Source organism: Marmota monax, unplaced genomic scaffold (genome assembly GCF_021218885.2).
Source record: "Marmota monax isolate L192 unplaced genomic scaffold, Marmota_monax_Labrador192_F-V1.1 WCK01_AAM20220418_F8-fsc00008, whole genome shotgun sequence".
Taxonomy (NCBI): Eukaryota; Metazoa; Chordata; class Mammalia; order Rodentia; family Sciuridae; genus Marmota; species Marmota monax.
In genome coordinates this window covers 4,046,103-4,066,366 of record NW_026694432.1, presented here as the reverse complement: position 1 = coordinate 4,066,366, position 20,264 = coordinate 4,046,103, and the positions used below count along the sequence as shown (strand labels likewise).

Genomic DNA, 20,264 nt, shown 5'->3' with positions numbered 1-20,264 from the left:
AATGAATGCATGTGGGGCTGAGAGGGCCTTAGAGACATTTGCTTCTTTGCATCTGAGCTCAGATCCAAACAAGTGCACGATTCTTCTAATGGAAGTGCCACACCTCACTACATATGTAAAGGTCTTGAAAAGTTTGTGGGAGGAACTGCTTTACCTCCTGAACTTTCCCCTTTGTTGTTATTCATTTTGTTGGCAATGGTTAACATTTATTGAGTAGTTACTATGTGCCAAGCACCATATAATGCTCTTAAAAGAAATTATCTCGTCTTCATTACAATTGTATTAAATAGGTAGTATAATTATCCCCACTTTATAGATGGGGAACCTGATGCCAAAAATGGTTAAGCCACTTTCCAAAGATCACACGCTTGTCAGTGGTGGAGACAGGATTTAGGCCCAGGAATTGAGCCTCAGAGCTAGATTCAGAGCAGACTTCCCCTAACAGGACTTGAGGTCCAACTCCTGGGGGGGATGGACTGCCCTGAGCCAACCAAACCCTCTTTACTCTCTAGATCTGGCCTCAGGAGAATGTTCATCTAAGTGATATGGCTACAGAGGAGCCCAGCTGCCTCCAGCATTTCATACACATAATTCAAGTCCTGGTGTGTGATGGGGACAGACACAGGCATGAACATATAGCTTGGTTTCATGTGGTCTATACAAATTACTGGAATCCAGTACTTCTGAGCTGAAGGTATCATTTCTGTGTCCTAAAAATGGTCTGTGCTTCTCATAAATAAAAGGCATTTCTGTATATCAGTGACAAATCCTCTGAGAGGGAAATGAGGAAAACTACCCTATTTACAATAGCCTAAAAAAAAAAAAAAAAAAACCAAAAACTTGGGAATCAACTTAACAAGAGGTGAAAGATCTATACAATGAAAACTACAGAATCCTAAAGAAAGAAATCAAAGACAACCTCAGAAGATAGAAAGATCTACCTTGCTCTTGGATAGGCAGAATTAATATTATCAAAATGACCATACTACCAAAAGCATCATACAGATTTAATGCAATTCCGATCAAAATACCAATGACATTCCTCATAGAAATAGAAAAAGCAATCATGAAATTCATCTCGAAAAATAAAAGACCCAGAATAGCTAAAGCAATCCTTAGCAGGAAGAGTGAAGCAGGTGGCATCACTATACCAGATCTTAAACTATACTACAGAGCAATAGTAACAAAAACAGCATGGTATTGGCACCAAAACAGACTGGTAGACCAATGGTTCAGAATAGAGGACACTGAAACTAACCCACAAAATTACAATTATCTTATATTAGACAAAGGCGCCAAAAACCATGCATTGGAGAAAAGATAGCCTCTTCAACAAATGGGGAAACTGGAAATCCATATGCAACAAAATGAAATTAAACCCCTATCTCTCACCATGCACAAAACTCAACTCAAAGTGGATCAAGGACCTAGGAATTAAACCAGAGACTCTGCGTCTAATAGAAGAAAAAGTAGGCCCTAATCTCCATCATGTGGGACTAGGCCCCAACTTCCTTAAAAAGACTCCTATAGTGCAAGAATTAAAACCAAAATCAATAAATGGGATAGACTCAAACTAAAAAGTTTCTTCTCAGCAAAAGAAACAGTCTGTGAGGTGGAATAGAGAGTCTAAATCTTGGGAGCAAATTTTTACCCCTCAGCATCAGATAGAGCACTAATCTCTAGGGTATATAAAAAACTAAAAAAGCTAAGCACCAAAAAACCCCCAAATAACCCAATAAAAGGGCCAAGGACCTGAACAGACACTTCTCAAAAAAGGATATACAATCAATTGATAAATATATGAAAAAATGTTCATCATCTCTAGCAATCAGAGAAATGCAAATCAAAACTACTCTAAGATATCATCTCACTCCAGTCAGAATGGCAGCTAATAAGAATATAAACAACAATGAGTGTTGGCGAGGATGTGGGGAAAAAGGTACACTCATACATTGTTAGTGGGACTGAAAATTGGTGCAGCCAGTATGGAAAGCAGTATGGAGATTCCTTGGAAAACTGGGAATGGAACCACCATTTGGCCTAGCTATCTTGCTCCTCGGTCTATACCCAAAGGACTTAAAAACAGCATACTACAGGGACACAGCCACATGCATGTTTATAGCAGCACAATTCACAATAGCTAAACTGTGAAACCAACCTAGAAGCCCTTCAGTAGAGGAATGGATATGGATAAAAAAAAATGTGGCATATATACACAATGGAATATTACTCAGCAATAAAAGAGAATAAAATCATGGCATTTGCAGGTAAATGGATGGAGTTGGAGAAGATAATGCTAAGTGATGTTAGCCAATCTCAAAAAGACAAATGCCAAATGTTTTCTCTGATATAAGGTGGCTAACTCATGGTGGTATAGGGACGGGGAGCATAAAAGGAATAGATGAACTCTCGATAGAGCAGAGGGGTGGGAGAGGAAGAGAGGGGGCAGGGGATTAGCAATGATGGTGAAATGTGGTAGACATCATTATCCAAAGTACATGTATGAAGACATGAATTTCTGTCAACATTATATACAGAGATATAAAAAATTGTTCTCTATATGTGTAATAAGAATTATAATGCATTCCGCTGGCATGTATTTAAAAAATAAAATCAATTAAAAAAATGGTCCGTGCTTACTTTTTTTTTTTTGGTTTGGGGAAGGGATGAAAAAAATGGGGAAGAACTGTCAAAGATCTTTCGCCTGCCAGTCAAAGGAGCCCAACATGCTAAAAAATATTTTCAGAAAACTAGTGCTGTAGTGAGTCTCTTATTTCTAAATTTGTTAAAATGGAAGGCAGAAAGTAATACTCTCCATATTTCTAAGACATCCCCAGTGTGCTCAGTTGTTTTAATATCGAGAATCAACATTCACTGTGCCCTTAGTGCCTGCCCGGCACAGTGCTAAATGTTTCCCATGAACTATCTCATTTAATCTTCACGGTAACCTACTGAGATATGTGCTACCAATATCCCCATTTTACAGATGAGAACTGGTTAAGGGACTTGCCCAAGGACACAGGCCTGGTAAGTAACAGAGCTAGACTTAAGCTTAGCTTTGTTCATTTCTAAAGTGTGCTCCCTTGACCACCAAGGCTCTCCGTGTGTCCCTCCACTCAGCTCCACATTCACCTTGCAAGTGTGTCCTAGGGTCGGGGTGAGGGACGGGGAGGGAAAGGGCTTCTCTATTCCCTTCATTATGTCAGAAAAGCAACTTAAACACATATCCCAGTGATGTGTGTGGGTGACAGCAGTGTGGTGTGGGCAAGATGGCATCCTCCTGTCTGAAGAATGGAACGTTCTTGGCCTCCCCTCTGTCACAGTTCTGTGTCCTAAACAATGGGCCCTCTTCTCTCTGCTTAGCCTTTTCAGACTTCACAATGTAAGCTAGCGCTTCCGCCCCATAATTAAATTAGTTAAATGGTGAATATGTCAAAACAGGGATTGATAAATTGATCACTAAATGTATCTATATATGACTCCTATTATAATGAAAAGGCATTTATAGAATGCCCACACAGGTGACATTCTAAGCTCTGCAAAATGCTAATTATCATCCTTCCCTCCGGCTTCCCTTCTCCCAAATCAAGGGCAGTTTTTAAGTCCTTCATCCTTTTTATTAGCTTGACTCGTTTTAGAAGTCTCTGGGATTCATGATGGATGATCACCACCCTGGGTCTTAATCTGAAGTCCAAACACATACTCAACAGGAAGTACCTCCTTGCAGTTTCTCAAAGACCAAATAAAATCTCGAGTCATCTTCGAAGAACTCAATCAGCTCCAAAATGTTCCTTAAATAGGAAAAAATTGGGGGAGGTTGTATTACATATTAAAGTCCACTTACAGAATACAAATTAAAAAATATACAACACCCTGTAGTGGGGCAGAAATCAACTTGAAATCAGAATGCTTATTAAAGACCCATGTTTGAGGAGCAGCCAACGGTGTTAGCAAGATTCAGGTCACCTTATCTTTCCATAATGTTTAGTCTCTGGTGTTTTCGCCAACTCTGTGCTGTCAAACCCCAACCCTAAAACCCACTAGGTAGAGTTATAAAAAAGTCCCGGTCACATTAAACTGAATAAAATCTGCAGCCGACTGGAAGCAATTGCGGCTAATAACACTGAATAGTAGGTGTGTGTCCTGGAGGCAAGCAGCAAATAATTACTTGCCCTCCCTCTTGCCCATAAATCACGGGGCAGTATTTACATTGCCTGGAGAAAATGGAAACATCTGTCAAATAGACTTGGGGCCTAACGTGGGCACCGCTAGACCCTAACTGCTAAGCGCTGCTTAATGAAACGGCCGCGTTCCTGGCCACTGTAGCACTTGTGGCCTTCCCCGGTGAGCACTCTCTGTCTGCCTGAGTATGCAGTGCTCTGCCAACAAGGTCGTCTTGTAACTCAGTAGGGAAGCCACCAGCCTGGATATTGGAGGTGTTGGGTTTTTTTTTCTTTGAAAGAATGAAATAAACCAAGTGGAGTCTCTAATGCTGAACTAAGAAGCTGCAGGGCTGAAAATAAAAATCTGTCCCTCATAAAAAATGCCGACCACTTTGGGAGACAGGAGGCTTTTACTAGTGTGCAGGCGTCCAAATAAGATGGCCAAAATGGCCTAATTTGAAAGAAGATTGTAGAGGCAGTGCCTGGAGTTAAATCAACAGCAGCCCCTGTCCTCCAAGCTTAATGACAAAGCCATCAATACCAGGCCACTGGCTCCCTGCTGACCCTGCCATGGAGGGAGAGAGGGGGAAGCCAGTCTTGGAGGTGACCCTGATTTAAAGCCACAGTGGGAGGGCCACTCATTTGGAGCAGCCTGAGATGGGGCTGGAGGTTACCATGGCCCAGTTATCAAGCCAGGAGGTTCGGAGCTGGCTCTGGCACCCGCTGTTGGTGGTTCACTAGGAACCGAGAATAGCAGCAAATATTCTTAACACCTTCATTGTTCTCATCTTGGTATTTAGGCAGCTCTAAAGATTTCTACCAGGCAACACTCAGCAGCCTAGCTTCCACAGGAACTTGGAAGAAATGAAACACCATCTCCCTCCAAACATCACCCCCAACTAGACACCAGTTCAGACTTCTAACTTACCTTAACAGGCGAGATTTACAGCATTTCACCTAAAGAGAAGATGGCTTCTTCGGGGGTGGTTACTGCTGCTTCTCCTCCCTCCCTCCTTCCCTCTCTCCCCAAGAAAGATGGAAGGTGTTTTACTTGCAGTGTGGGGAAGGAGTGGGAGCGAAGTGCTAGGGTCAGGGGATGGTGTGAAGTAACCTCCTTTTTGGTGGCCAAATGTCTCCCAGAAAAGCGATGAGTCCCCCGCACAATACTCACTTGTTTCCTTGACACTGGTAGAGCGTCTCCACCTCTCGGAATACCCGGCTACGACTGTGCCCTGCTTGTTTTTCGATGATCTGTGGGAAGAATAAAATCTATCACATACACCCACCTGACTTCAAAACAGCCCCTCAGTAGGAGCTCCCTGGGGAATGCAAGGCCAAACACAGTCCAAATTCAGTTTCCAGTGGAAGTCTGGAGTAGGCTGAGGCGACATGGGCACTGTGGCTCTGCGGGAGTAGCAGACTGGCCTGAGGGCTTCCAGCCCAGCTCTGGCCACACACGATAGCAAGGAAAGCTGCTGCCCCCAGCTGCCCAGCAAAAACTGAGGCAGCCAGAAAGACAGAGCTACCTCTACTTGGCTCCCTGTCCTGAAGGGTAGCTTTCTGCTTTTTGAGGAGTGACATCCTCTACAGAGGAAACTTCTAGAGCTGGAGGAAGGGGAGGGTGAGGAGGACAGGTGAGGAGGAACTAAAGCCTCTAGTGCCTGCTCAATGCCACACTGCAATTCCCCCAGGCAGAGGTCAGCACTTTCTCTTCTGAGAACCTGCTCTTTAGCGGACCCTGTGTTAAGTGATATATAGACCTAATCTTGGGTAACCCTTACAGTAATACCAGAAGGTAGGAAGATGATCCCAAAGAGCTGATCCCAAAACCCTCACTACCCCACACCTGCTCCTAGCCTAGGTAGCTTCTTCCAGCTCCTAGAGCTCCTTCTCACCTATGAAATTGTGGGTTGCTTCCTCCCTTCTCTATCTGAAGATACTTGCCAAATGCCAACTGCAGCAATGCGTGAGCCCACAGAGTAGCAGGTGATTTATGTGGACCCAAAAGGAACCTGCAGGCAAATTTTCTGCAGAGCTTCGCCCTGCCTCACAGCTAAGACGATGATGTCCTACTCCTTCCTTTAACACTGCTGAGCACAACACTTCAAATGTCTACAATATGTTGTAGCACAAACATCCATGACCGATTGTAATTTTCTAAATAAGCCCACATCAGTCAGTAAACCAACTGTGGGTCCATTTTCTGAGCAGTCAGTGAGGTACAGTACTGGGGAACAGGAGCTATTTGACTTCAAGCTATTCAATCTCATCCACCAAGCAGTTTAGGTCCAAGTCAGGGAGAACTTCCAGCAGGCAAGCTTTCAGCAATAGCGTAATTTTCTTGGAGGAGGGAATGGGCTCTGGCCTTTGTGGAGATGGGGAGCCAAACATGGACAACTATTTGGGGAGTCTTAGAGAAAATTTGAAGCAGACTATTTGGACATTCCATTCTGACTCTGAGGTTCATCAGAAGGATGCCTGTAAGGAAAGTTGTCATAAATAAAGTCTTGCAGAGTTCTGTTAGGAGAAGTTACCCATCTCTAAGGAGCTTTTAGAGAGTAGAAAGACATAAGACATGAACAGAGCTGCTGGAAAAGACTTACTAAGCTGTCCAAAGTTGTCAGGGGTACATGGAGCTAGGGCCGAGTTTTTCTTCTGTGACCCAAATTGGAAGAAATAGATCTGTCATCCATGGATGTATCAAACCTCTGAAATCGATTTACATTTGTTGTTTTTATCACCTGCGTAATTTTTTAAATTACTTGTAATTTATACCAATTTATTTCCAAAAAGGAAAGGAGGTAGCTCACTTGCTGCCAGGTTGAAACAACACCCCAGCAAGAAGGACTGTGGCTCAGCAGAAGTGTTCTTCCCAATTCACAGCTTGGGACTGCAGAGAGTTGGTGAAAACAGAACACCTTTCTTTCAGGAGTAGGTTTGCCAGGGCTTGTGGACAGGGGGCAGCACTGAGACACAGTGGCTCAGATGGCTGCCTGGAAATCAGCTTGAATTGCTCCCTTGGCTTTCATAAGACCTTTTCTCTTGCTTTGTGATCCTCCAACAGTGGGTCTTACAACCACCTGGGGAAACTGGTGAAAAGAGACTCAGGCTGTCTCCTGTACAGAGAAACCCGGCTCTCTGTGTTAGCCCTCCGGTGCTCTGACATACAGTGCAATTTCAACATGCCCTCCACCAGGGTTCTCAGACTGCAGTGAGGATCCAAATCACCTGGATGGCTTATTGATATTCACATTACTGAGGCCACCCCTAGTTATGATTGAGCAGATGTGGGATAGGTACAGATGATGTGCATTTCTAACAAGCCCCCAGTGCGCACTATGCTGCTGGCCCAGGGACCTGACTTTGAGAACCACTGTTCTACCACCATCTCGTCTTCTACACTGAATGGCCAGTGGTACAGAGCACAGAGCAGTGAATGAGCCACTCCAAGGTCATGAAGCTAATTAAAGCAGAGTGCTCTGGTCATTTTAGTTTTAATCTTCATCATCATGATAATGTATATTACTTGTATAGCAGTTTGTAAAGTGTTTCTACCTCTATCAGTTCATTTTAACTTTTATCTTCATAATCACCCCATGTGAAAGAAAGGGCAGGAATCGTCACCTGCATTTTAGAGATGTAGAAAATGAGGCTTAAGAAGATTCTATGACTTGCCCAATGTCAAATAGTAATAGTTTGTCAAAACAGAGTCAGGCAGGGTGATTTTAAAACTGATTGTCCACTCCTTGAAGCTGACTTTGAGCCACTCATTGTTCTAAGCACTTTACGCTTATTAACATATTTAATCCTCACAACAATTCTATATATTCTATTATTGCACCCATTATACAGATAGGGAAACTGGAGGACAGGAATGTTAGATGATTTAACCATGTAAGTAGAAAAACCAAGATTTGAATCCAGTAAGTTTAGCTTTGGAACTCAAGTTCTTACTGAGCCACCATATTATAGAATATAAAATTTATTTGGTTTAGGACAAACTGGGAATGAATATTTGCAAAGTAAAGCCTGGCATCCAGATGAGACACTCACTTTGACAGCATACTCTTTGCCAGTCTGCAGGCTCACAGCACCTTGAACTTTGGCATAGGCTCCCTCTCCAAGCAATTCAGAGGTCAGCTTGTACATATCTAGGGGTGAAATGAATAAGAGGAATAACACGATGAGTCACCCTCTGCAAACAAAGATGAGAAGAAGATCTTCCATCACTAGGTCTCTGGATCTGACCACCCAGGCACACCATGTCTCTTTAGAACTCATTGACAAGAAAGATACGTGGCTTTCTGAGCTCAGTTTCTCAACAAGACCACATACAAGGCATCTTGTTCCTCATTTTAGGGATGAGGTCAGAGAAAGGGTTTCAATTCAGCACTACTTCCTGAGTACCTACTGTGTGTCAGACAGCACAGCAGGGCAGAGTGAGGAATAAAATAGAGTCCCTCCCCTCTAAGGGTCACAGTCCAGTAGGGGAGAGAGACACATACATAAGCAGCCTCAAAACCAGGTGCTGTGAGTACTGACATAGAGGGACTAGTTAGAAAAAAAGGGGGGTAGGTGGGACAGGAGAAGGAGATCTTCTTGGGGAACCTGGGGATCCTCATAGAAGGGGTGTGATTTGAATGAATAAAATTCTTGCATTTACTCATTTGCTGAGCATCTATTATGTACCAAGATCTGTGCTAAGCACTGGTGATACAAAGAGGAATAAAACACAGTTCCGATTTATACCACATACAATGGAGATCACTGAAGGTTTCTGAGAAATTTTTAGAAGTCATCCACAGGAAATCAGAGACAGTAGGAGGTTGCAAATTATGCCTTGAGTTTTTAGTTATCGAGTCAGTGGTTGTAACAGAGTAATAGAGCTGAGTTGAAAGAATGTTAGTGACCTGCCCAAGCTCACAAAGTAGAACAAGTTCTCTGTGTCTCCAGCATAGCCCTTGCCTGGCTGATCTCATCCTCCCTTGGCTCTATTCCCCAGCTCTTTTCTCTTGAGGCAACCAAGACTGAGCAGACAGGAGATCTTATCGCTCTTAGTCATGAGAAGTATGTCACTGCAGAGGCTATCCTTAAATAATAGGAAAAACTCTCTGTGCTTATTGAAAGAGCAAAAGGCCTATTCTAAAACCCTGGAAGCAAAGGGCAGGCAAACCCCTGTACTAAGTACTTCTTTGTAGGAACAGACAGCACACTGCTGTGTGTAAGTATTTTAGGTGACATGCTTCTCTCATGGTGCACACTTCAGCATTCGCCCTTTACATTTGATAGCATGTCAGGTGGTTGGAATTCAATGTTCCTGACTCACAAAGTGCTTGTTATCAGAATCATTGTACAAAACAATCAACTTGCTGGTGTGTTCGCAAGGCTGGGAAGAGGGCCCATGAGGGGAAGCTACTTCAGGTCTCACTATGAAAGAAATACAGTTGAAGAGCAGCTACTGATCCTTTCTTTCAGTCCTTAGCAGTGATCTGCTTCCCCCATGCCCAGGGATAATAGCATCAGCTATGATCCTAGTGTTTTGCACATAGAGTACCCCAAATTTCTGATGACCCAACATCATGTCCCCTAAACACAACATGTACTCTTTAAAAGGGAGTCACACACATGCAGCAAAGGTAGCTACACTCTTTTTTTTTCTTGGAATACTGCAGACTGAACCCAGGGAGGCTCTACCACTGAGCTACATCCCCAGCATTTTTTATCTTGAGACAGGGTCTCAAATTGCTGAGGTTGGCCTCAAACTTGTGATCCCCCTGCCTCAGCCTCCAGAGCAACTGGGATTTAAAGCATGAGCCACTGCACCTAGCCGGGTAGCTACACTTTGTAGGAGTCAAATTTTCCATTTAGAGAAGCCTGCAGTGTCATCTACAGCCATGGTCCTTGGTGATTCTTGCTTCTTCTTACATGGTTGTTCTACCTCTCAGCAGCCCTATCAGGAACTGCTGGGGGCAGGGACACTGCTGGGACACACAATGCAATCTCACTCCATGTACAGCTCTGATAGACTGGTCTTTCTGCCCACTGATGGGTGCTTGGACTGTTCAAGGGAGCACTGTGCATCATCTGAGAGCTTTTCCACCCTGTTCATTCTGTCACCCCTTCGTGTAAACCCACTCACCCCTATCTTCTCCCATCACACAAATGACCATGGTTGGCACCAAGATCTGCACCTAGAAGAACTGGGATGCTCATCCCCTGCTTGGGGAAATACAGGCCCATGTCTAGGAGGGCTGTGGGACCAACCTTCAAACTTTCCTGGCAGAGAATCAGTGGCCCGGGCCTTCCGCTTCTTCTTCTTCCTCTTGTCACTGTCTGCGATGGGAAGGGGTTCACTGCTGCCCATCTCTGGGAGACAAGAGGAGGAGTGAGAGAAACAGCACTGTACTGATCAAGCTATAAGTTTACCTGGAAGGATAAAAAAGGTAGTGGGTGGGGGGACCGCTGATGGTTTTTAAATATCTGTGAGGACTATTGATTTGTTTTAACCCAGGAGGCAAAACTAAAGGCAAAACCATTATAAAAGATCATTAACTGTGGAAAGGAACTCAGGTAGACAGGCTGGATTAGAAGAGGATAGCAGGAGCCTACTTTAACCAAGCTCATTAGCACATGGATTTAGATCTGCTACCAGTCAAACCATAGTCCACAACAAAACAAGGAATCCACAAGAAGAGCCCCACCTGTGACATTCTCAGGCCTCAGCACCAGGACTAGGCAAGAATGGGGGTGGGAGCAGGAGCTGGTGCAGATGAAATCAGAGGATTTGCACAGGGATGTGGTGAAAGCCATTCTGGGGGACTTTGGGAAGGTAATAAGAGGGCTGGCAGGGGACTGAGAATACACCCCAAATTCTTTCAAGTCTAAGAGTATAGACTTGAGTGCCTGTGGAGCCCAGAGCATCCCGAGCTCTTTCCTCAGAGAGGGTGCAGAAAGGGCCTCCTTAGAAACTGCAGTTGACAGGTCTATACCATGCTGCTAGATGAGGTTACTTATTGCAAAACCATTACTCTCTTCCTGGAAGGCACCTGGCTCCCATGTTAAAGGGAGGATGCACTGAGGCACACAGAAACTGGACAGATTGGGCAGGAAAGGGTCAGGACAGAAAGGAGCAGCAGGAGACTGAGACAGGGAAAGAGAAAAGAAGGAACCATGAGCCAGTGTCCAATCACAGTTCTGTCTCTGGGACACTCTAGTAAGGGGCCTTCCCCTGTTAAAGATAAATTACTTATAGAACATGTCATGCCCCTGATCCAGAGTGGAGCCTTAATACTCTTCGCCTGCAGTTAGAAATAATAAGATTTCTCTGAAGTCTCTGGGTCTAAATCCCCACCAGGGTGATTAAGCCTCTACATCCTTCTGAAATAGACGCACTCCAGTGCTGATGGGGCACACGGTGTGAGGGACTTTAGACCAGCCTTCAATAAACACAGGCCCTGGGTTGTTGGATTTTTTTTTTTCTCAGAGATTTTAAAATGGAAGCTGGCTTTTTGTCTGCTGAAGGGAAAGGCCTACTCCCTTCTCCAAGGATCTGCTGAACACGAATCAGAGAAATGGCAAGTCTGCCTGGAAGATTGATTAGTGCTGATGCCCGTCTATGTGCTGTTCTCAGAGGCAAGTACATTAGGAGAGGCACACGGAATGCACTTTCAACAGTGTTATCCAGAAAGCACGGTTAAGCAGCCAAGTGTCTGACAGCTCGGGTTAGGTGCTTGCTTCCTTCTATCTTTGGAATCTGATGACGGCGTATTTTAAATTCTACCTTTAGAATACAGAACAGATCAATACACAGATAAAGGGATCTCAAATACAGAGGATCTAAAAATACTACTCCATCAATAGCTTCAAGCACAAGCTTTATCTAGGGACAATAATGCTGTATGAATTCAAAGAATTAAACACTGGTACTAGGACACCTATCCTCACCAAGGGAAATTTGAAGGAAAAAATATGAGAAATGGCATAGTAATAAAATGCAGGGTCACTCATCTTCAGGAGCTCAAGGAGTGGGCTCTGACCATGGGGCAACAGGCCAAGGAGTGGCCCTGACCTTGCAAGTACTCCAGGGTCAACTCTTGTCCCACCTATTGTCTCATCAGCTCTGTAAGCCAGGTATAGAGTGGACAAATTTTGGTTTCACCTCCCCCCACCCCTCCCTACTTCTATGGGGAATCTGCTGACAAGCAAAACAGCCAACAGGCAGGCAGCGTGCAGGAGCAGCGAGAGAGTTGGCAGCATTGTGACTCACAGGGGATGCTCAGACATACTTACGGCTCTAGCTAGAAAACCCTGTTAGTGGCAATTTATACTTGCTCTTTACCACAGCAGGCCGCAAGCCTCTTGGGAAGCAGCATACCTCTGGGCATCGCTGCACACTCAATATTAGATTTTATGGCTTCACACACAAAGATGGAGTACCTGGTTTATTCTGCATGGATCTCAACGGAAGAGGGTATGCCAGAAGGAACAAATGGTTAAGACTTTCCTTGCAAACACAACTTGTTGAAGGAGAGTTGTTTTTGAAACTAGGGAGAAAAAATGTAAGAAGATGGTGAAGAAAAAGAAATACGCTTAACTTCCCTGTTTTCACGATGGGAGGTGGGGGTTGGGGAGAGGTGTTGTGCTCTCATCAAGGGGTTGCTAGTTCCCCATCTGGAAGTGGACCACTCTTTAATTTGTCTGTCTGTGGGAACTTAATTCAGTACACATGCAATCACTAAATGCTTCCACAGGTGGAAGGTCCCACAGTCAAGCTATACCTTGGCCTTCCTGTTGCCCTTGGCCTAGGAATTCTTAACCATCAAACTAGCTCAAAAGTGTTTGCCCCTTCAGCTCCCTGATAACTCCAGATGAGTTAAGGTTTGTGCAAACACAGATAGGCACTAGGCAAACACTGGGCAGTATCACTGCATAGAACTAGTAATGAATGCGCCAGCCCCACTGCAAGAGGCTGTGGTTGGGTGCTGATTTCACTAGGCCTTGAGTACTCCAGTGCTTCTAAAGCCACAATTGTCCCCTGTGTACCCCTGTCTCTAAGGCATGGCACAGTGTCAGACACATATCAGCCCCTGGAAACTGCACACTGAAATGGAAATGACATGAAAAGATGCACATACTGTTAGTACAGTGTGTGTCACACAGAGTGCACACTCTGACAGAAAGGCGGCAGAGGAAGGCTATTCTGGCCTATGAATTCAGGTCAGTACTCTAATCAGTTCCCTGACACAGTCCCCCTATGACACAAAATGTTCTTAGCTTTCTAGCAAAAGACCAATTTGTTATTTTAGAGGAGGAAGTGAGCCCTCTTCAGTTTTCAGACAGAACCCAGCTGGTCTGGAGGCTCTCAGTCCTTGCCTTCCTCTTGGGCAGGCTCAGAGGCCCACATTTGTGTAATTGGTGGAGGTAGAGGTGGAACAGGAGAAGCAGCACACTGCTGGGATCAAGAGACCAAGGTAGAAGTCCTGGTTCACATATTACCAGACAGTACCTAGGCCAAGTGGCTTTGCCTCTTAGAGTCTCAATTTCTTCATCTGCAGAATAGATTTAAAAATACTCCTGCCTTGTCCACCTCACACGGTTGCTATAAAGACCCAATGATATAATTAAATATATAAATGTGCTTCAAAAAACATATGTGCATGCACAAGTATGTATACATACATATGAACACACAACAGAATTCAAAATCTTGATAGAAATATACAAAACAGTTAACTACTACTACATTTAAAGGGTATGATTATGCACCAGGCACTGTGCTGGGAATTTTATATTTGTCTCATTCTTACAATAATCCCCCAAAATAAATATTTTACTGTATTTCTAGTAAGGAAACAGGCTCAGAGTAGACAGCTGGTAGGCTAAGTAACCTACTGATGCCGAACATCCAGTTAATGGTTTCTCTGAGATTCAAACTCAATGCTGCCCCTTCAAGTCCAGGCCATCTCTAATCTGTGGTAGTTACTCTGTGTGATGGGGTGATTTTTATTTTCTTCTTATTCATATTTTTCAGTATTCTATAAATTTTATGCAATTAAATTTTTTATTTTTATGCTATTATTTTTTAATATTTATTCTTAAGTTTTAGATAGACACAATATCTTTATTTTCCATTTATGTGGTGCTGAGGATTGAACCCAGTGCATAGCACATGCTAGGCAAGCGCTCTACCACTGAGCCACAACCCCAGTGCCTACACTATTATTTTTTAAATCAAGTTTTATTTCTTAGTGAAATACATAATGATTTTTCTCTAATACATATTGGAATTTAGAATCTATGGTTTTTAAAATTGCAGCTAGATTTCTCTGTATTGAAATTCATCATTCAATGATGAAAAACTATTGGTTTGACAAATATATTAATTTTACAATTATGAAAAGCAACAAATGAAGGGGCTGGCAGTAAAGTTCAGTAACAGAGTATTCACTTAGTGTGCTTGAGGTTCTGGGTTAGATCCCTGATATCACAAGAAAACATAAAAACTGCTTTTATTTTTTTAAATACAATTTTTTTTTTTTGCATTTCCAACTCCTTTTTATTTTTTTAAATACTACTTTTTAAAGGAGTTACTTTATAAAAAACAGACAAAGAAATGCCCTGAACATTGGAACCTAAAAGCTGTCTGTCGCTCCCACTCCTGCCTGAACTCTGGCCAGTAGTTCAGCTTCTCTGAGAGTCAGAGAACAAAATGGGTAAGAATTAAGGGTGGGCTGCCCATGCCCTAAGGCTATTGTGAGGATCAAATAAGAAACCAGACAAAGCACACCAATTATTCACTCACCAATGCCGTATTTCCTGGGCACCTACCGATCCTTCAGTACTAGACAGTGAGAACATGAGGAACACACCTACCCTGGTAGCAGTAACACATATAACAATTTCAATATGGTAGGACAAGTGCCGTGACACGGAAGTTCCAGGTGCTGCAGAGCAGAAGAGAGGAATCTGACTGGCCGGGAAACTGAAAGATGAGACAGCTAAGCTGGCACCTGAAGGGTAAGTGGGAACTGCCCAGGGTAGGGCTGGGACAGAGCGTCTCAGACTGAGGAAAAACACCCTAAGGTCTACAGGAGAGGCGCCATGGACGGTTAGGGCCACTGTGCGTCGCTCAGGCCAGCTGAAGCATGGCACATACAGGTGGAGTGATGAAAGATCAGATCATAAGCAGTCTCAGCATCATCAATAAGAATCAATGTTTCCATTCCTAGGCATGTTTATCTTGCTTTCTCTGTTAAAACAGGGATGCATGTTTTTATATGCATAAATACATTATGTATTTCATTTGTGAAATGTGTTAGCCAACAAATACTGATTATACTGGAAGTACAGCAGGTATTAAGGATACAGATCTAAGACTTAAACTGGCATCTGCCCAGGTAATGGCCCAGAGAACTCCTAGAGTGATAGGGAGTCCCATGGGGGTGGGAAGGAGGCACATAGCAACAAGTTCTCTCCCTAGCAGGTCACCTCAAGGCCCACCTTCTGAAACAACTGGGTCATTTCTTTATAAAGCCTGATGAGCCAGTTGTACTTTCCCCCAAGCCACCAGCTCTGCACTCCATACTCTCACAAAGCCTATACAGAATTCACCAGCTGTCACATCTAAGTGGGTGATAACAAACAGGTCAGGTCCGACTAACATGTGTCTGCAAACAACTCCTGCTCCCCACCCACCCACTCAAGCTCTTTCAAGGTCCCAATCTGTCTGAGCATTTCCTTTAGCTATAGGGCCTTCTAGAGAAGGTAGAGTGGAGAGAGCAAGCTGAAGAGTATAACCACGAGCTTGGCTGCCTCCTCAGGCATCAATCAGCTGAGGGCCCTAACAAATGGCAAGCTGAAACAGTGGAAGGAAACGGAGGGCTGGAGCTGTGGCTTAGTGATAGAGCACTTGCCCAGCTTGTATGAGGCCCTGGGTTCAATCCCCAGCACCAAAACCCCAAACAGAAAACAAACAAACAATAAAGGAAACTAAGGAATTAAAGGAAATGGAACAGACACTCTCAGAGAGGAGGCCACAGCTAAGCCATGTGAGACAGAGGAAGAGGCAACACGCAGGCTGGGGAGACTGACCCAGATCATTTACTACTTTGAAATGGCAGCAGTAGTTACAGTGCACTCTATCATCAGTAAGACTTACAGTGTACACAGTCACCACAGGCCAGGCAATGTCTAAGCACTTTACAGACTCTATACTACATACACTCACTCATTTAATCTTCATAACTTTATAGGGCAAGCTAATTATTGCCCACATTTTGCAGATGAAGAAACTGAGATACAAAGAGATAGGATGGTTTGCCCTTGGTCACATTTGCCCATGTTACAGAGCTAGGACTTAAGATTAGACAGTCTGGCTCAGAAGTCAAGCTTTCAACTTTACACTGTACTTTAACATTAACACTGAAAGGCAGGAGGGGTAGCCAGTGAAAGTCAGCCATCAATGAGGATGCTGTTGTTTATAAACCTTGGCCCAGAGCTTCCCTACTGATGTGCTATGAATAAGACACTTATCCCTCATCAGGCCTCTAGTCCTGGGCTCACAGTTCATGCAGCCAAACACTACCATTTTCTCCCAGGTGCTCTGATGTCAAAAAGCTGGGGGTGCTGGGGATATAGCTCAGATGGTAGAGTGCTTGCCTTGCATGCATAAGGCCCTGCGTGAAATCTCCAGCACCACACACACAAAAAAAGTTGGGCAGCACTGCTTTAGTTTACATAAATACAAGGCTTTATTACCACATCCTCTTTATTATATTAGTCTAAAGGCTAATATAGTTGGGTGTGGTGACATATATCTGTAATCCCAGCAACCAATGAGGCTGAGGCAACAGAATCGCAAGTACGAAACCAGCCTCAGCAACTTAGTGAGGTCCTAAGCAATTTAGTGAAACCCTGTCCCAAGTATAAAAAGGAGTGGGGATATGGCTCAGTGGTAAAGTGCCCTTGGATTAAATCCCTGGTATCAAAAAAAGAAAGAAAAAAGAAAGTCGTGCTCTGAGATAACTTTATATTTGTATTCTGTCATATATGGAATATAAGCTACAAACCAAAGTCCGAACACATTATTTCATGGCAGTCTGGATATTAGGTGCAAGCCCACACTATTCTCCTACCAGACCTGGTGGTTGGCTGATGTGGTTTCTAATGGCATCATTACTTTGTAGGAGCCAAGGAAAGGGCACATTTAAGCAGAAGCCAATCAATTTAACATGATTAGTGCAAGGAGCCACAGGTAAAATCAGCTCAGTCAAAAGACCATCTGTTAGGTGAGATTCCGTGGAGCTAAAGTGTTATTCCTTTTGCCCAGGAAGGCTAGACAGCCTCATGCACACTTCGGGATCTCACTCAGTTGTGGTAAACCCAGCATGAGGTCTGCCCAGGGTCTGGGTGGCAAGCCACAACAAGCCTAATCAGGGCTGGGGTATTGAGATTTCCAGAGGTCAAAGGTCTAGATTAAGGCCCATCTTCTCCTTCTGATTTTGGGATCACAACAGTCTTCAGAGCCACACTGCATTTTGTGCCAGAAGGAGTGTCAAGAAGTACATGAAAATGGGGAAATGAAGCAGAACTGGACTTGTGTGAGAAGTAGAGAAAAACGTAGGCTGCTATAGATCACCAAGCTCATAAATATGGCCTACAAGGCCCTTCAATACCTGGTCCCTGTCTTTTTTCTACCCTCAACAATCAACAGTCATCCTTTCACATGAAAACGAAAATAGCAGCTCCTTCAGCATGCAGTTGAAACAATCCTATGGGTACTGGGAATTTAACACAGTGCACTTTACCACTGAGCTACATCCCCAGCCCCTACTCCCCACTTTTTGAGACAGTCTCATTAAGTTGCCCAGGCTGACCTCAAACTTGTGATCCTCCTGCCTCAGCCTCCTCAGTTAGGATTACAGGCATGAATCACCACACACAGCCATCAAGGACATTCTTACATGAAAATGGCACTTTAAAAAACTGTGAGTGTATAGTAGTGAAGAATACATTGGCTACTAGCACAGTTCAGTGTCATTGCCTAGTGCTAAGGCACTCACAGCTTCCTGTCACTCTGCAACATCAAATAGCATCTTATTTAGCACTATCATGAAAATCCTCTTGACTTTGCAGATCCCCTAGAAGCATTTCTGCATAGCACATTTGTGAACTACTGTTCTAGGCAATGGGGAGGGACTAGGGACCATGGAGGATGTGCCTAGGGCTATCACACTGGCAGTGATGTGTAGAACAAATTGCAGGCTGGGGACAGACAGGAGACTGAGTGAGGCCACTGCAACCACTCAGAAGAAGGCCAAAAAGTCCTATAGCTGGGGAAGGGATAGTAGGGATAAAAGCTAAGAGAAAGGCAAAGCATGTTTCAGTTGGCAGAAGGAAACCACAGAGGCAGAACTAGTCTGTGTCCTGCCGAACGACTGAACACAGTAGAGGAGCAAAGGCTACTAGTCTCCTTGAAGGAGGGGACAGTGTATAATTCCTCTCTATCCTTACTGCCTAGTATGCAGTCAGGCACAGAGAGAGTCCTCACATGTTTATGAATATATGCTTTTTAACCAAAATGAGGTAACCATAAGAAGAATATTGCTATCAGAGAAGGGGAGAACACAGCCTGGGGATGGGGAACAGGGGGAGACAGTGGTACCACCGAGAAGCTTCAGATGCAGATGTGTGACACGAAGTTGCAAGGACTATGGAAACTCAGAGACCAGGCTAAAACCATTTCACTCAACTCTCATCTGGCACTTCTATAAATAAGACATGCTTTATAACCTTCCAGGCATCACAAAACCTCAGGTCAGAGTAGAACACAGAATATTTCAAAATGTCATCTTATATGTCATACATTAGTTTAAAAACAAACAGAAGAGATACAACAGAATTATTAGCAATGGTTCCCTGGGAATGAGATTGGCTGAGTACAAGAATTTTACATTTTATATTTCTGCTGTATTTGATTCTGGTTTGCTATGATGTACTTGTTTTTCTTTTGTACTTAAAAGTAATAAATATGTTTTATTTACTGCATGGTTTTCTTTATGAACCTCTGTTATTCTGAGGAAATGTGTTCCTCCTTACTAAGCACCTGTTTTAGACATGCCAGGCTGCTTGGCTAAGTCCAGCTGCCCAACTAAACACTGAAAACCATCAACTGCTTAGCTGATCTCAGGCCCACCCCTTCCTCTAGAAATATCAGATAATTTTAATGCTGATATTTGACATTTCAAAGGATAAGTGAAATGTCCACCCAATCACCTTTTAAATAAATTTTTTAGCTGGAGTTGGACACAAACCTTTATTTTTTATTCATTTTTATGTGATGCTGAGGATCGAACCTAGTGCCTCACACGTGCTAGGTGAGCACTCTACCACCCAGCCACAACCCCAACCCTCCACACAATCTTACCTATGGGTTTTCCCAACTTTTGAGCAGCGGTCTTCAGTGAATGTGAAATTCCAAGGGAAACAATGCTGCTGTTGGATGGGTTCACTGGCTTCTGCACAGAGCTATCCTTCAGTTCTCCACCTGCTTCATCTTATCTGGCACAAAAATCTTTAAGCAGAAGTAGAAAGGATTATCAAAATGCTGACTTCTCTAAGAGGCCCAGAGAAGACAGAGATCTACCCATGTGTCCCCCAGTCCTGCTAGTTACCCCAGGAAGTAGACAGGCACATGGCAGTCACAGACATCTCCAAGCTCTAAAAGTAAACAGGTGAATATCTGAAAATGCTGACACTAAGTACTGGAAGATTTAATGGGACTCCGAGTAAAATTTTTCATTTTTTGTTTCTACTATAGAATTCTAGGTCCCCAAAGATGTAACTGGGCCAGAATGAAGAGATGGACCCCTCTGTCCACTCTGAGAAGTCTTATGCAGAAGGTAAAAGCTGACACTTCTGTGCTGCCTATCTTTTAGAGACAAGTGAACTCTGTCTTCATCTCCTAGTAGCCTGGCTCAAGTCTCACAGATAAGAAGTAACAGCACCAGAAGATAAAGCAGATGCAGGCGACTCAAATGGAAACAAGGTTTTGTGCCAAGTGTGTAATTTTTGCTAGTTTCCAATGTAATGACTTAAATTTTC

General features: G+C 43.7%; 1 protein-coding gene across 5 annotated transcripts in view; it reads right to left on the bottom strand.

The window, feature by feature from the left end:
- Positions 1-20,264, bottom strand: part of Mknk1 (MAPK interacting serine/threonine kinase 1) — a 49,898-nt gene that overhangs the window by 21,055 nt on the left and 8,579 nt on the right. For 3 of the 5 annotated variants that reach the window (XM_046469218.1, XM_058570785.1, XM_046469219.2), the window contains exons 2-7: positions 19,588-19,734; positions 12,600-12,706; positions 10,428-10,529; positions 8,217-8,314; positions 5,335-5,414; positions 3,718-3,791 (exon numbers count right to left, since the gene is read on the bottom strand). In XM_046469218.1, the coding sequence (XP_046325174.1) occupies positions 3,718-3,791; positions 5,335-5,414; positions 8,217-8,314; positions 10,428-10,529; positions 12,600-12,615 (370 nt within the window). In that variant the 5' untranslated portion in view covers positions 12,616-12,706; positions 19,588-19,734. Of the gene's footprint in view, positions 1-3,717; positions 3,792-5,334; positions 5,415-8,216; positions 8,315-10,427; positions 10,590-12,599; positions 12,707-19,587; positions 19,735-20,264 lie in introns of all 5 variants that reach the window. The other 2 variants (XM_058570784.1, XM_058570783.1) reach the window with 2 other exon arrangements.